The sequence below is a fragment of the Austrofundulus limnaeus genome, unplaced genomic scaffold (assembly GCF_001266775.1).
Source record: "Austrofundulus limnaeus strain Quisiro unplaced genomic scaffold, Austrofundulus_limnaeus-1.0 Scaffold1871, whole genome shotgun sequence".
NCBI classification, from domain to species: domain Eukaryota; kingdom Metazoa; phylum Chordata; class Actinopteri; order Cyprinodontiformes; family Rivulidae; genus Austrofundulus; species Austrofundulus limnaeus.
The window spans coordinates 10,085-26,660 of NW_013954273.1; the positions used below are offsets into that span (position 1 = coordinate 10,085).

At 39.5% G+C, this 16,576-nt stretch overlaps 1 protein-coding gene across 1 annotated transcript in view; it reads right to left on the bottom strand.

Moving 5' to 3' along the window:
• LOC106536549 (sodium/potassium-transporting ATPase subunit alpha-1) overlaps positions 1–13,908 on the bottom strand; it is a gene marked incomplete at its 3' end in the record, with an annotated part of 23,082 nt that extends 9,174 nt beyond the window's left edge. Inside the window, 12 exon segments of the mRNA XM_014033850.1 lie at positions 2,103–2,295; positions 2,410–2,544; positions 3,997–4,305; positions 4,390–4,658; positions 4,940–5,057; positions 6,114–6,248; positions 6,373–6,486; positions 6,564–6,665; positions 6,789–6,890; positions 9,451–9,510; positions 13,303–13,410; positions 13,758–13,908. Coding sequence (XP_013889304.1) covers positions 2,103–2,295; positions 2,410–2,544; positions 3,997–4,305; positions 4,390–4,658; positions 4,940–5,057; positions 6,114–6,248; positions 6,373–6,486; positions 6,564–6,665; positions 6,789–6,890; positions 9,451–9,510; positions 13,303–13,410; positions 13,758–13,769 — 1,657 coding nt within the window.
• Between the last annotated feature and the right edge of the window lie 2,668 nt (positions 13,909–16,576).

Sequence of the window (16,576 nt, forward strand, 5' to 3'; positions counted from 1 at the left end):
GATATATGGTGTATATCTGCATATCCTCTACTCTGAATTATCTGGTGAATTAATTATGAATTAATTATCTGATGAACGTGACATGCTCTTGCTCTCTGTAAATAAAGCAAAGCCACTTCCTCGTCCGACATTAAACAGAGCCCGACAGAGGAGGGAGGGGCGGGGAGGCTGTTGCCGTGCAGCGCTTCAAGAGCTGTCCTGCGTCTGACCTCAAAGTGCACAAGCGTCCAACTTGAAGCGTTGGATGCGATTTTGACGCTGAAATCGCGTTCGGTGTGAACGCAGCATTAAAGTTCTGCAGAGGCTTGATAATCACCCATTCATTCAAATCAGGTGTGTGGGAGCAGAGAAACAATGAAACCATGCAGGTCAGCGGCCCTCGAGTTACACTGTTCTGCATTGATGGAGCCCTTCCACATACGTCAGCTGCCAGGAGAGCTAACGCACCCCTCATATCAGGAGGCAGGTTTTTAACCTGTGCGTTGATAACATGCTGGGTGGTCTTTGATGGAAATCTAGAAACGTATTGATGTTATTATGAACTGTAAATTATGGAACATGACGTTTTCCCAGTTTTTTCTCTTATTGAAGAATACCATTTTGAAATTTTCCACTATTTTGAGACAGTGTTTTAGACACTAGTGAACTTCTTCCTGTTTTCTTCTGAGAAATGTTTATTTTTTTACCCTTTTTAATCCTCCTATTGACCAGTGGGTATAACGATTTCTCGCAAAATTTTTGTCTATTTTGTTTACAACAAAAGCGTATTCAGAAATAAATTTGATTTAAAAAAAGAATCATTTTTTCTGATTTAAAATCCATGTTTATATTAAATGAAGTCATTGGCAGGCAGTGTTTCACAGTCCTGTCATCCCCTGGTCATCTGTATCAGGGGTCTTTAACATTTTTCTGACTGGGACCCCCAAACACATACACACAAGTCAGTACATGAAATAGTGTATACTGATACTAGTTGATGTCTGTTATAGTAGTATATGCTTTGCTGTAGAATTATTGCAAAATTTACCGCACTCAGCCAGTTACTGTGAACCTGAGAGCAAACAGGTTTGCATGACCTGCCCAGTATGGAGCGGGGGGGTCCTTCTCTTTGTGTGAAGAATACATGGACCCCAAGGGTGAAGACCTCTGATCTATATAACAGGATTTCTAACTTGACTGAAATAATTTGTCATTCAAGACAAAAAAAATTAAATTATGACCTAATCAGGGGCTGGACTGAAGTCACAAGAGGGTTGGAAGTGGCCCATGCACCACCATTTGAATAGCTCTGGTCTAATTTTTTCTTTTCAACTCATTAGAGACGTATTACTACCATAAAATTCAAAATGATCTTATTATTTTTTCCCAGTAGTTTAACAATTTGATGTGTTTACTATATGTGACCCATCTTATCTAAATGAGGATTAAGTCAAATCTGGTCAAAATGACCTAATTACATTTTCCAGGTCCAGGATTTAAAACCTGGATTTTTCTGATATCACAAGCTTATCCAGAGATATGACTTAATTTGTCTTTTTGGTTACGATGAAATATTATCGTTTGGTCTGAATCCTAATTTTATGTAAATTTGAGTAATTTTTGATGTCAATATAAAAAAGAAACCTCAAATATTATTTGTATATTAAGATTTCCCCGTTGGAAAGAAATAAAAACATTGCTAGCTCACAGGGGAACTTTCAAAATTTTAAGGCGTTTTTCCTCAAAATCAGGATTTTTGTTGCCAATGCTAAAAAAAATTCTTCAAAAATTTTTTTTGGGTTATATTTCAGACTGTTCATTCAAATGATACATTGATAAGAATTAATTCATTATATTTTCACAAAATGCAACTTTTGCACACGTTTAAATCAAACCCTATATCTGCCTGTTTCTCCATATTCCACTTTTGGACTTAATCCTCATTTTGATGTGATGGGTCACATGTTCCATTGTGAATATGGAGATTGTTCAAGTTTAAGTTGAACAATGGATGTAGTGAGGCTAAGCAGTAGATGCGTTTCTTTTGAGCAACACCTGTCAGGACTCTTTGCCATGGCGTTCTGGACCAGCAGGATTTGGTGGTACTGTTTTATATAACATACCCAGCACTCTCTCTCCAAGTCCTCCCAGCTCCACGTAGGCGTTCTGGAACGAGTCTTTCATCTCTTCATCCAGAGGTTGCTCTTTGCCCTGCACCATGATGGTGGAGCAGCGGTCCAAAATCCTCTCTGGGGCTCCTTTCATCACCAGCAGGTGCTTCGTTTCCCCGGGAGTTGTGTTCTTGTGGATGGAGAGCTGTCAGACGAGAGGAAACGAAACGGATCAGAAAGTGATGTGAATGCAAATGGAGAAATACGATAAAAACGAGATATAGCTGATGTAAATGTAAGTGCTAGACATTTAGCTTACCTGGTATTTGTTGGTGGAGTTGAATGGAATTTCAGCAACTTTGGGGTATTTTTCTCTCATGTCCTTCACCGACCCGCAGCACAGCTCGATACACTTGAGCAAGGCAGCTTCTGAGGCGTCACCCGCCACATCTCGCTGTGGGTTTTCAGAACAAAACTGAAATTTAACTGATGATGGTTTCACTCCTTTGCCTAAATAAAAACTCTTCTATTTAATTTATAGATGCCTAAAGAGTCAGTGGATCTGACGTGCCAGCTGCGTTTGTCTCAGTCATAGATTTCTGAAAACGTTTTTTTAAATTATGTTGAATGATTTTAATAAAGATTTGTTGCAGAGTCTGGCTGCATTTGAGGTTTGTTGGATCTAAAAGGCATTCCCAGTGGTGGGCAGCGCTAACCCAAAAATTAGCTCCGCAATTTCTAAAGCGCTTATGCCATAGAAAAACTAGTGGAAGCTAATTTTAAAGCGCAAGTTCAATTTTACACTCACTAGCTGGCAATAATTCATTTACAATATGTGCACAACACTGCAAAATATCGGTGTATGAACTCTTTTATAACTTAATCCTACAATGCCGATTGCTGGGGATGTGATTTCCTGTAACAGAACTTTAGCTCCTGGTGTAAAAATTAAAAAGTTGTTGAGGATTGTTAGTTTGGCCGCTTCTTTGTCTTTTTCTTTTGTTTGTTGTAGATTTTTCATTAAAGAAGCATCAATAAAGTAATTTTAAAACTGTTTACTGGAAAACTGAAGCGAAGCATTCTGGGTACATGACGGATTTGATTTGTGACGGGAAACGAAAGCACGGAGTACAAGAAACTACCTTCACTTCAAAATAAGAGCATGGTCGGATTTTAAAGTTTTCCATGTAGTTGCTCCAGTTGACCACTAAATGTCAGTCTTCATCAGCATAACATCTTTAAATCATTTCTGTGTCTCTAAACCAGTTGGCCGATTGCTTCGACCAGTCACGTCAAGTATTGAGCTCCAGTGTTTGAACTTTATTTTTTTTTAAAGGAGCTCAGATTGTAAAGTAAAATAAATCAATACATACAAAATTTTAGTATGGATTACAAACGTTGACTGTTTTTGCTGTTGCCTTCCTGTTATGTAAGCAGACACAAAGCATTGTGGGAAATCAGAACCGTGACCGAAAGCAACAGTCAGCAAGGATGTATACCTTCTAAATAAGTGTGTTTATCTGGGAGGGGTGCTGTTGGATAGATCACATGTGTTGTGATTCATTGTCAGCCATACTTTCTGCTGTTCAAGATGATGACTGGTAGATAATTAGTTATTAACGGTACTGCATTTTAATTTTAGAAAGCGCAAATACGCTTCTGAATTATAAAAATTAGTAAGAACGCTAAAGCACAAACAAAATATTTAGGTCCACAATTAGCGGATTTGCGCTTTAGCGGGCTGGTGCCCACCACTGGACGTTTCTTGCTAAGCGATAATGACACGACACTTCCTACACAATCACTCTGAGCCTGGAAACTCATCTGTTTAATGCAGTATCAAACTCAACTGGACCACCTATGCATGCGCTAGCAAAGAGATGGAGAAACCAGAATGGTTTTTCACCTTCAGAATGGGAATGTTGCTCTGTTCTGCCAGGAAGACGGCACGGTTGCAGAGTCCAGCAATTCTGGCAAGCATCGCCCAGGTGGCAGAGCTTCTGTCGAACGAGGTGCCGCTCTGGTTCTCCGTGGTGTCGGCCTCGTGGATCTGGTTGTCGAACCACATGTGGGCCACTGTCATTCTGTTCTGGGTCAGGGTGCCGGTCTTGTCTGAGCAGATGGTGGAAGTGGAGCCCAGCGTCTCCACGGCTTCCAGGTTCTTCACCAGGCAGTTCTTCTTGGCCATACGCTTGGCGGTCAGGGTCAGACACACCTGGAGGTGGATTTACCTGAATCAGTTAACAAGTAAGACCATTTTAGAAGAAAATAAACAAAAAAAGAAAACAGCCAGACTCACGGTGACAGTAGCCAGGAGACCTTCTGGCACGTTGGCGACAATGATACCAATCAGGAAAATGACGGCCTCCAGCCATCCATAACCAAGGATCAGGGACAGGATGAAGAAAGTAACACCAAGGAAGACAGCAACACCAGTGATGATGTGGATAAAATGCTCAATCTCTTTTGCGATGGGAGTTTTTCCACCTTCAAGACTAGAAGCCAAAGTAGCAATACGACCCATGACAGTACGATCACCGGTGTTGATGACAATTCCTCTGGCAGTTCCTGAAAAGAAAGAAATAATTTCAAAAGGGATAGGATCTATCTATCTATCTATCTATCTATCTATCTATCTATCTATCTATCTATCTATCTATCTATCTATCTATCTATCTAAAAATATATATATATAATCCATTTTTATTTGATTTCTTTTTCATTGAGTACATTTTAAAAGTTATAGCAGCCATTTACTGTCTCTTGTTATGTACAACTAAGAAAAAACTGCCTAATTCAAGGTAGAACTGAGGATTATAGTGGTAGATTAGTAGCCATTTGTTCTGTACCTTCAACACAGTTGGTGGAGAAGAAAGCAATGTTCCTGGTCTCCAAGGGGTTCTCGTTGGAGAACTCTGGGGAACGGGTCTGAGGTTCTGATTCACCAGTCAGTGAGGAGTTGTCCACCTGAGAATAAAGACAAAGTCACTGACTGATAAAAAAAAAAAGGGAGAAGGGAACGCAAGATAAAGAATGAGATGATGCATTTGGGACAGTAAAAACAAACAACCAATTAGCAGCCTTGGTAGCTCATTCAAAAATAGAAAAAAAAAACTTCAATTGATTTTTAATTTTAAACGCTGTCAATGTAGCTATCCATCCACATTCTGCTGTAAAGCCCAACTGTAATTTGTTACTTTTGTAATAATCTAAGCTGACAAAACACAAACATTATGACAAACTGTATAAGAAGGATAAAGAGGACTTAGATCAAAACTAGATACCGCATAGCGGTAACACAATGACCCCCGCATGCACAAATGCACCAGAACTCAGAAGTCTTTATTCCTAATAAATGTCAGGCTACTAGATGCATCCCAAAACCCAAAATTGTAGTGGTTTGGGTAGGGGTCTTTTTGTGTGTGTGTGTGTGGGGGGGGGGGGGGGGATTGGTTGACCTGATGGATAGCCCTTCATCAGAGCTAAACAACAAAAGAAATCTGAAGCTCCTATGTTTAATAGTTCTTGAGCTATAACCATTTTTGTATTTACAGATACACCTTTTTCAGATAAATTGGGAGTCCGGAGGGTGGGGGGGGCACTGATTGGTGGGCCTGATGGATAGAGCTTCATCAGAGCTAAACAACCAAAAAAATCGGAAGCTCCTATGTTGAACCATTTTGATTCCACTAAATTAAGTTTTGCCAACTTTAAGTTATAGAAAACAGCTAAAACCAACCAGATTGTGTCAGTCCCACCAGTCTTCATAAAGATGTGTGACAGAGACTGAGTGACTGTTGTCTTAGCGGTTAGCTGCTAGTGTTAGCTTTCACCAATTTTCACCTGTTTCACTTGTAATTTTCTTGACGTTGAGTGGTTTCATATTAGGCAAGCTATATTTTTATTTAGCGGGTTATGAGTCAGCTAAGCTAACTTTTTGGTTAGCTGAGCCCACCACTGAAAAGAACTACTGGTAGATACTGAAGTGTTGTTTCAACGTAACCAAGTAACTGTGATGCAGACCTTGCAGCCATGAGCAGAGATAATCCTGAGGTCAGCGGGGATCCTGTCTCCTCCTTTGACCTCCACCAAATCTCCAACTACCACTTCCTCAGCGTTGAGGTTCTTCTTCTCACCGTCACGGACAACTAGGGCTTGCTATAGAACCAAAGACAAAGTAGATTTAGATGTTTAAGTAAAATTCAAGGCATACTTAAACAAGAGAAGGGGTTTGTATATGTAAAAGCAACAACTCAAGCTTGTGAATGATGGAAACTTTCACCTGTGGGACCAGATTCTTAAAAGACTCCATGATCTTAGAGCTCTTGGCCTCTTGGTAGTAGGAGAAGCAGCCAGTGATGATGACGACAGCAGACAGCACAATACCCAAATACAACTACAGAGAAAGGAAAAAAAGGATAAGTCAACTGAAGGTACCAAGAAACAACAATATCTCATATCAGGGCTCCTTACGTTATCATTCGCAGGCTCGTCCTCAGAGGCAGCCTGAATACTGTAAGCGAGGAAGCAGAGGATTGCACCGATCCACAGCAGCATGGAGAAACCACCAAACAGCTGGACACAAGATCCGATAACATTCAGCTTTCTGACTGTTTCACTGCCCGACGCAACTAGAATTTCCATTTTTCACCATTTTCATATTGAAATTACGGCACACACGCCATGTAAAAGCCTTACCTGCTTGCAGAACTTCACCCATTCAGGTGTTGTGGGAGGAGGCGTCAAGGCATTGGGACCGTCTCGGGCCAGAATCTCTTTTGCTCTGGAAGAGGAAAGGCCCTACAAGGACGCAGATTGAACGAGGAGACTGTTTTAGCTGTTAATTTGGGAAAAATATACATGTAGTGGTCGGCTTGAGTAAATATTTTTACTTCTTCTTAATGCGGGAGAGAGTTTAGGTTTAAAGATAAAAACCAGAACAACCAGTTTTTAAAACAGTTCTTTACATCTGTCTTTGTTTATTAAAAACATGAAAGACACAGATGACATCCTTTCTGCTGATGAGTTAATGATTTATAAAGTGGTTACAGATGAATTAATAACTATTTATAAGCCAACTATAAGGGGAGCCTTATTGTAAAGTGGTACCATATGTAAGCATATGCTGCTGATCCACAATTAGTTGTAACATTAAACTTTAAAAGGAAAAAAATTGTATAGGTCTTCTGGACGGGTTCTTCTTTAATGAAACGTTTTGTCTCTCCTCCAAGAGACTTCTTCAGTCTGAGAGTTTCAGGCTCAGACTGAAGAAGTCTCTTGGAAGAGAGACAAAACGTTTCATTAAAGAAGAACCCGTCCAGAAGACCTATACAATTGTTTTCTTTTTTTTTACCTGGATTACTGAGATGCATCAGGACAACATTAAACTTTATTTGATAAACATATATTTTAACTGTAAAATAAAGACTGTAAAAATACTGTAGGCTGTTTAGTTTTGTAAAATTTTTAAAATATATTTTAACACGGAAGGAGCCATTTTATTTACACGCAAAGCATTCTGGGTAAATGATGACATCAACTAGGTCATCGGTGCGAGGCTGCTAGCGAGCTATATCCACCCTGAAGGTTAATCTTGGACAATATCTGATGATCGACTCTTTTAAATGAAACCAGAGAGCGTTGACAGAGAGGAGAAGGTAGAAAAGACTCAGCCTGTAACTGAAAATATGGATGGAGGACAACAGAGCTGCTTCATGGAAGAAGAACCTCAGCCGAGCCTGTTAGCCTTCGCGCTAGCCCTCACGCTATATTGCCTTATATGTATTAGCTCGGCGCTAGTGCAACAAACAAGCAAAACTGAGGTCCTCCATCCATATTTTCAGTTGCAGACTGAGTCATTTTTGTGTTCCTCTCTCTGTCATGTGGATGGAGGACCTCAGTGATGAGAGGAGAATGTGTAGTGCTGAGCTAATACATATATATGGTGAGAGCGTCGGGGCTAATGCTAAAGCTAACGGGCTAAGCTGAGGTTCTTCTTCCATGAAGCAGCTCTGTTGTCCTCCATCCATATTTTCAGTTCCAGGCTGAGTCATTTCTACCTTCTCCTCTCTGTCAACGCTCTCTGGTTTCATTTAAGAGTCGATCATCAGATATTGTCCAACATTAACCTTCAGGGTGGATATAGCTCGCTAGCAGCCTCACGATGACCTAGTTGATGTCATCATTTACCCAGAATGCTTTGCGTGTAAATAAAACGGCCCTGTCCGTGTAATATATTTTTAAACTTTTAATTTAAAAATTATAAAAACTAAACAGCCTACAGTATTTTTACAGTCTTTATTTTACACTTAATGTATATGTTTATCATATAAAGTCTAATGTTACAACTAATCGGGGATCCCTTTAAAGGCAGCATTGACCAAAAGGATGAATAGACTTCACTTAGGTGAGGACTAATGAGGATCCTTTTTAATAAACAAAAAAATAATTAATGGTCATGTGGACCTTGGTGAAAATGAATTTGCCACACCTGTTTAGAATCTACCATGTGAACTAAAATTGCACACAGGTTTACAGTAAAAACACAAGTTTCTATCTGTCTCCTCCCTCCTGAAGCAACCTATCCAACATGGGTTATCTGCTTCTTATTCAATCCAACTGATTTTGACTGATATCAGTTTACAAACCGACTTGGATTGTTTCACATCTCCTTTGTAGAATAACCTCTCACAAGATGGTGGATTAAAGTTGACAGGAAAACAAAAAGAGATGACAACTATGGGAAGAAGGAGTACACTAATCTGAAAATGACAGTATCTTCCTATAATTCCTATAATACATCCTGTGACAAATAACAGACCATGATCCAGTATGAGGTCAACTTGTTAGCAATGAGCAGTGTGTACACTGAGATGAGGTCAGAAAATTCAAGGTGATTTTGAATTTTTCTCCCTCAGGTAACGCCAACTAAACTAGTCGTTCTGTGTAAATGAAATCTCTGTTTTCGGAAACCTCGGACAGATCAGGCTTCAGCAGATAATCAGTAAGAGCATTTAAACTCCGTGGGACTGTTCTGGACTTTGCTCTGAATTGAGATTAAACAAAAAACAAAACAAAAAAACAAAAAAAACAAAAGAAACTGAGGAGTAACTGCTGAATTATCATCTTTTTTAAGATTGTCATTTTAAAGCATGAATTCACCCAAACTACAAAACACTTTCCATTTATTCCTCCTCGGCAATGCAAGGGTAGTACTGTTCTCCTGTGGGTTTGCTGACACTTTATACGCTGATAAGATTGTTGCCTCTTGATGATGCAATGAAATTCCCTTCCTGTACAGTACGTCTCCTTGCATTTTGACCTGAGCTTGTACTGCCAGATCCACATGTAGAGAGCTCACCCTGGATATGTCTGTCCCGTATTTTCTGTGGAGTTCATCCAATGTCAGCTTGTGATCGTCCTACGGGGAGAGCGAGAGAGAGAGAGAGAAAAGCAGAGAATGAGATTGACAGACATTGCGTCAAACAAGCTGAAATCCCTGTCATTTTCAAGCCGTGGATATTATCTCCTCTGAGGATTAAAGAATGTGCTGGCGTGTCCTCCAGGGAACATAAAAGACAATAAAGCAAAAAAAAAAAAAAAAACTCTCAGAGCTCATCAGGATTATGGATGCATGCAGGCCACGGTGACTTTAAGATTAGTCAAACGTTTGTGTAAAACTAGAAGGAACTGGTGATTGAAAACTGATGAGCTGCAATGAGCTCAGTTATGTCATGCAGTCAGTTTGATGCAAGCAAACACTACTTTCAGTCACATCAGTGATAGCTACCACACAGACTCTCTGACATTTTAGGAGACTTCAACACTCGCAGCTAAACACTAGCTATTAAATACCCACATTTAGTTATTATGTACTAGCAGCAACTTCATTTTTTGCAAGTTAAATAGGGAGATTTGAAATGCAAACCAAGCAACCAGCAAGGCTGACACATTCATGTGCCCACATTCTATTTTATTTTAAAAAAAAATAAAGGATTTTAAAAAAACGCCTACAGTGAGACACTGAAAAGAAATACTTTCAATATAAATGGATGACTGGTAATGGTATGACTCCCACCATTCACGCCTGTTGTACTGTGAAACAACAAAAACGTATTGTCCTCTTCATGAAACATCCCTAGAAGAGATTTTTTTCTTTTCGTTTCTGTGGTGGTATGTTGACACAAAAACATGAGCTCAGGCTGAAAACACCAATAAACCAACAACAGCCTCAATCTTACCTCCCTGTTCTTTTTTCTTTATGAAACAAAAAGATTGCTGAGTAAATGCTGAATTTAAAATGTACTGTTGAACATTTAAAGTTTCACAAATACCAGGGAAAAACTGTCAGCCTCACACAGTAAAACTATACAATCAGTCAAAAGTTTAAGTACACTTTTTTCATTTAATGTTTTTATGTTGTGGATTGGTACTGGGGTCATCCAGACTATAACAGAACACATAAAGAACCGGAAGGTCCTGGAACCGGAAGGTCACCGGTTCGATCCCCCGTCCAGCTGTCTCAGTTGTTGTGTCCTTGGGCAAGATACTTAACCCTCTCTGCCTCTGATGTGTGTCCCATCAGTGTATGAATGTGACTGGCACTGATTAGTCTCCATAGATCAGGGCTATTCAACTAGCAGCCCAAGTGACCAAAGTTAGGCCCACCAATTGGTTCATTCATCTCTTCAGCCCAAACCCCTGGTTTTCTACTTTAATTACTCTAAGTTCTTTTAGTTAAACATTGACATGTTTGGTTTCTACAGAAATGTCAGAATCTTGGCTAGAAGCTGGTAAAAACCATTTCTATAAACACTCAAGACAGTTAAAACTACAAGCAGTTGAAGATAAAGCTATGAAAGTGTAAATAAAATTGGTTTAAAATTTTGTCAAGTCAGCGATGTCAAAATATTATTTGTGTCAAATAGGAGGCAGAATGTGTTATTTTTGTTTTTGATTAAATGCAGCCAAATAAACTATTTCAAAGGTAACAGATCTTTGTAATACTTGGTTTATTTACATAATAACTTTAATTGCTGGATGTTTGGCCCCTCAGCTGTTGACCGGCAGTAACTGTGGCCCCCGGAGCGATTTAGTTGAATAGCCCTGCCATAGATGATTGTACATGTTAGCTTTGTAGGAGACCTAGAGTGCTGTGTGAATGGGTAAATGAGGACAGAGACCGTAGTGTGAAGTGCTTTGAGTGTCCTGGTTGGGTAGAAAGGTGCTATACAAGTACAGTTCATTTACCATTTATTCTTGGTCATGGATGTTATTTTGTTGTTCATGTCAGACATAGTTTTCCAAATAGAAAAGGAGCTAGTAGGCTCACTGATGTAGCCCCAAGTGTAAAGTTATGGTTAACATTTACTGAAAAAAAAAATAACACACTTTACGTTTGAGATAAGTAATAATTTTGGAGTATTGATTTAACCAATAAGAAATTATTGTCTTTATAACTGGATGTGTTGAGTCATTGAGTTCTTTACAAAGACAGTGTGTTATTGCATGGTTCTTTCTAATACCATCAGCGTTTGGAAACATGACAGGCCTGCATGACAAAAGAGCCACAGATAATCTATCACATGCACAAAAACTACAGCTGTTTTTTCAAATATCTTCTGAAGCCTGCAGGACATTCACACACTTCTTATTCCACACATTTTGATCATGTTTGGTTGGAGCTGTTGTCTGACTCAAACCAGAAAACGGCCTATATTTAGCATTTTGGTTCAGGCTTTGTCACATATGATCAAATCATTGGCTGCATGTTGTTGCTATGGGAGTAGCTCGTATTGTTTTTAGCTGGACTTTGATCATTGAGTTTAACTGTTTGAAGGGGCAATAATCATTAACGTGTCAAGCAACATTTTTCTCTAAAGACTCGTATACACTTTCTACTAATCTGCCACCGTTTAGTAGGTTGGGATTATTTAACTACAATTAAAAGTAAAGTTGCTGCTTCACCAATACTTAAATTAGCCAATAATGATATATCCTTTTGAATTATTGGAACATAAAAATAATCTGCGAACATAAACGGCACCTCAGAGGCCCGTTAAAGACCATGAAGCTGAAGATGTCTCTGTAGACAGGCGATAAGGTTGCTATGGCATTCAGGTGTCCTTCAGCGGCAGCAGGACTTTGAGATCAAGTTAAGATGGTCAAAGGACAATAACTATTAATATGTCACCAGGATGGGAGTTTTATTACCTAAATAACTTCAAATGTTATAAGCCTGCTGGGTGACATTGGCATTGGATGATTAAAAAAAGGTTTTTGTATAAAACTAATCAAGGTTTTTTTTTGTTTCCGGTGTAAAAAAGTTTAGTCAAACTGATCAGTCAAATGTACTTGCTGAAGTTTTAGGAGACATAAATGACCAACTTTAAAGCTCATCTTTTTCTAAAAGCTCACAAAACAGAAATTGATCCCAACGTGACCTCTTCGTTAGGCTCTTGGTAACCTGAGACGAAGGTGAGAATGGACTCTTCCACTTAGTGCGTTGACCTTGTGAAGAACACCAAGGTAGGTGAAAGGAGCAGCTAGTCGTCGCTTTGCAAAACTCTTCTCATTTCAATGAAAATAGCATTCTGTCTTTAAAAAAAACAAAAACTTAACGCATTCAAAAACTCTATGCTGCGAAATTCCTCATCTTTTCTCATTTAAAGAGTTGTTAACTTCACCTAAGATCTTCTTTGACCTTGGGGAAATTACCTTGGCACTGACAAAAAAAGCTGACTCGAGTGGAAATGAAGCATTTGTGTGTCCACTACTATGATCTACACACCCATCTAAACTTGACAGCGGGGAAAAACAGAAACAAATATAATCCAATGAAGAAAAAAAAAGCAATATCTATACATTGTTAGTAACAGAATGGCCTGTTCTACAGAGTTCCCTCCAACATTTTAGTGATAAAAACTGACTCAAACCAGCATATCTTAGGAGTTAATTACAGCTATGTAATCTTTAATAACATGGGGCAGCACATGCAGCAGAGCAAGTAACAATCTGTATGAAATGTGAGGCAGACAGCTTCATCTCATGCGACTATCCATGAGGTGTCTCAGCACACTGTAATTGCCATGACCAACAGTTGTGACAGAAGTTATCCGGCTTCAACTTCAGGGGAATGCAGTTTAAGTAAAAGACAGGGAGGTATTCACCATTCCTTTTTGAGTGTGTAAGGTATTTCGAACGCGTCACTCACCAGGTCAACTTCTTTTTTGAGTTCGTCCATATCCTTCTTGTCTTTGCCTTTCTTGTGTTTCTTGCCATGTTCGTCTGACGCAGCCAGTTGGTACTCCTCTTTCCCTTTCTGGATTGAAGACAGACAACACAAGCCTCTGAATAAGACTGAACATGCGGGAAGATTGCTCTGAGGCAGGGACGTGCAGAAAGTGGTGCCCTCGTTCACTGTTCAAACACGTCGTTTTTGGAACTTGTGTTAATCATTGTCGCAACATACACTCAATGCTACAGAAAGCTCGTGATCACAAAATTTCACAACTCCTCGTGGGAAGATTTAGAGAACGAGGCGTGAATGTGCCAGGCAAGCCACGGTTGGTAAACTGAACGCACATTTTTTTTTTCAGAGTAAAGCTCAGAAAGTGCAACGTGAAGCCCAAACCAGACCAGATCATGTGACAAAGTTCCAATACTTACTCCAAACCCCATGATTGTAGTGCAGGTCTGAGAGCGGTCAATCCAATTGTAAGTTTGTTTAAAACTTCCCCACTCCGCCTCTTTTTTTTCCCTCACGCACACACACACACACACACACTCAGCCCTGTTGTCTTCCTCCCTTCCAGAGCAGAGAAGATGCTTTGTTTGGCATTAGCATACCTTTATATCTACAGCTGGAGGCATACCTGCCCTTTGGGGGAGGGGCTAAGGGGAGAGGGAAGGCCAAACTCGACAGGTGAGTTGAAGGGTGTTTATTCAAACGGGGAGGTAATGTTCAAAAAAGGAGTACAAGCAAAAAAGAAAAAAGAAAAACAAAACAACGGGGACAAGTGAATGTTTCTCAACTTCCCTGTTCAGCCCTCATCCTTCCCTTAATTTTCTTCCCTAAATATCTGTCCTTTCTTTCACTTTGAATCATCGCTTCACTTATGACTTTTTTTTTTGCGTTTGAAATGAAGCCGGTTCACGGCTCCAGGAATACTTTTGCGCAGCCTCATGTCTCAGCTCGCATGTGCTTCGTTTACACTGCAAACAGGGACAATTGAGAAAAAGAAGTCGAGATAGCGAAGCTGTGAATGTATGATACAGAGATAAAAATACAGCTAAAGAGGTGAAAGTCCACTTGTGGAGGCGACTGATGATCCCGACTGATTGGGCTTGAATAACTCAGAGAAAAGAAGGTGAGAAGAAGCAGAAAACCGGCTCTTTTTTCCCCCTCCACATGAGAGTGAGAACAGCAGAACCAGGCTGGAAAAAGCTGTTACTCATAGCAAAGATAACGTGTGGAATGCAGAAGGAGTAATCCACTAAGCATTAAGCTAAGGTCAGTGTGTCCTGCTAAACAAAAAGACATTGATTCTTTCCCTTCAAAAACACATTCATATCATCAAATATTCCCACGGCTTCCTTAAGGATTAGTATTTATTAATAATTACTGAAAAGAGGAAATAAAAAGTCACGTTAAACTAATTTTTCTGGGTTCAGATCAAATTTCAGTGACTCTAGCTGCATTTTAATCGGTTTAGCTGCGATGAGAGGCCCCACCTCAGTGTTCCTGTGGTTAACAGAACAAAGCCATAAAGTTTAACTGGGAAGGTGTTTAAATGAATGATTAAGCAACATATTGCCCCTGAGACACCATACTACTACACTATGCCCTTGAACAGGTTAAACAAAAAGATCTGTTCACTGTCAAACAAGTTGGTACGGAAAACCGAAAAAGTTAAAAATACATAGCATTCGTAAGTCAGCAAGAGTAGGCACTGAAGAAAATACGTCTGCGTTGGTTTCACGGGCCTCTGCTCGAGCACAATGTCACACATTTAAGGTGGAGCTGGAAGGACACCGGTGACCCTGAAGAAAACCAAGAAGTGCTCTTCCTGTTCGCTGAAACTCACACGGAGGAAGCTTACCCTTGGTGGCGGGGAGGTGGGGGTCGGTTGTTTGGAGTAAACTCCCAACTGTTTGCACTCATTCGGCTATGAAGGAGTGTGGGAGGGGAGGTGATGTAAAAAATGAGACGTGAACGGGAGGAATGCTGTGAAGTAACAGGCGAGGAGGAATGAATGTAGGAGAAATCTGAAAACGGTTGAACAAAAAGTGACGATTGGAAGCCCTTTGGATGCTGATTCAGCATTCACATGGTTTCCTAATTTGTTTTTTTTTTTTCTGTAGATTTTTGCAGTCCAACTACTTCTGCATAATTACAAAACATACACCTCTTTCAGTAGATGGGTGATACAACATTTTGTTTTGGCAACTTTGATACTTTATTAAACTTTTAACTTGATTTCCAAACTATTTCCCTATAGAAAAACACTGAGGTCTTTAGAAGATCTGCTTGTTTTGGTCTTCTTTTGCTCCTAAAACTTTCAGCCTTTTGCAACATTTCAACTAGCCATGTGACATTTTCAGATTCAGACAGTAGATGTCAAAATTGAAACATGCTTCATGGCATAAAGCACTGATGACTCAACATAATAATGCTTTTAGCAACTCTTATGAAGTTCACAATGACACAAGAACACACCTATTCAATAATTCTCAGTTGTTCTTTCAACTGCTGGTTTGTTTTTTATGGCTAGACTTTTTTTTGGGAAATTTATGCTCTCTTAACTCCAACATACAAAAGATGCAATTTTGTCTTCAATAAAACCAAACTGCAAAATACGAATAAGCGTAAGTGGCTTCCTTTGTGTGTTTATGTGTCTGACAGGATTTAAGTCCCTGTAATTACAGCTGTATAGGTGCTTGTTTACCCTAAAACAATAGTTTTTCACGTATAAACAGCGTGGGAGCTGAGGACGTAAAACATGGCCTTTGCAATGTGACCGAAGCAGTGAGTACAAGGAGTAATAGTCATATTATTAGGTGAAACATTACAAGCAAGTGACACGTTGTTGATGTCATCTCATAGTCAGATGAGTGTAAGATTTAAAACTAGTAGTACAAGATGTTGAGGCGGATTCTTTTTTTTTTTTTTTACTAAAATTGATGTGAAGGTCAAAAACCCACAAGAAAATCTCCTAAAACATCTGCAACAAGGGCTGAAATCATAAATATGGTTGTAACTACCACAAATCCACAACTCAACTAAAACCTTATTTTTAGATTATGCTCATGGCACAGTAGCGCAATGTGTTCATAGTTTCCACAGTCTGTCAAAAAGGCCTTTCAAACAGTAACATTTGAAATTTCCTTTGGCCTGTTAAAAAGTTCACACCAGAGTACATTGTAAATGTTTCACCATGGTGCAGCTTGGCCCTGTGCTACTTGAACTGGTATGAACTTTGTTCCAA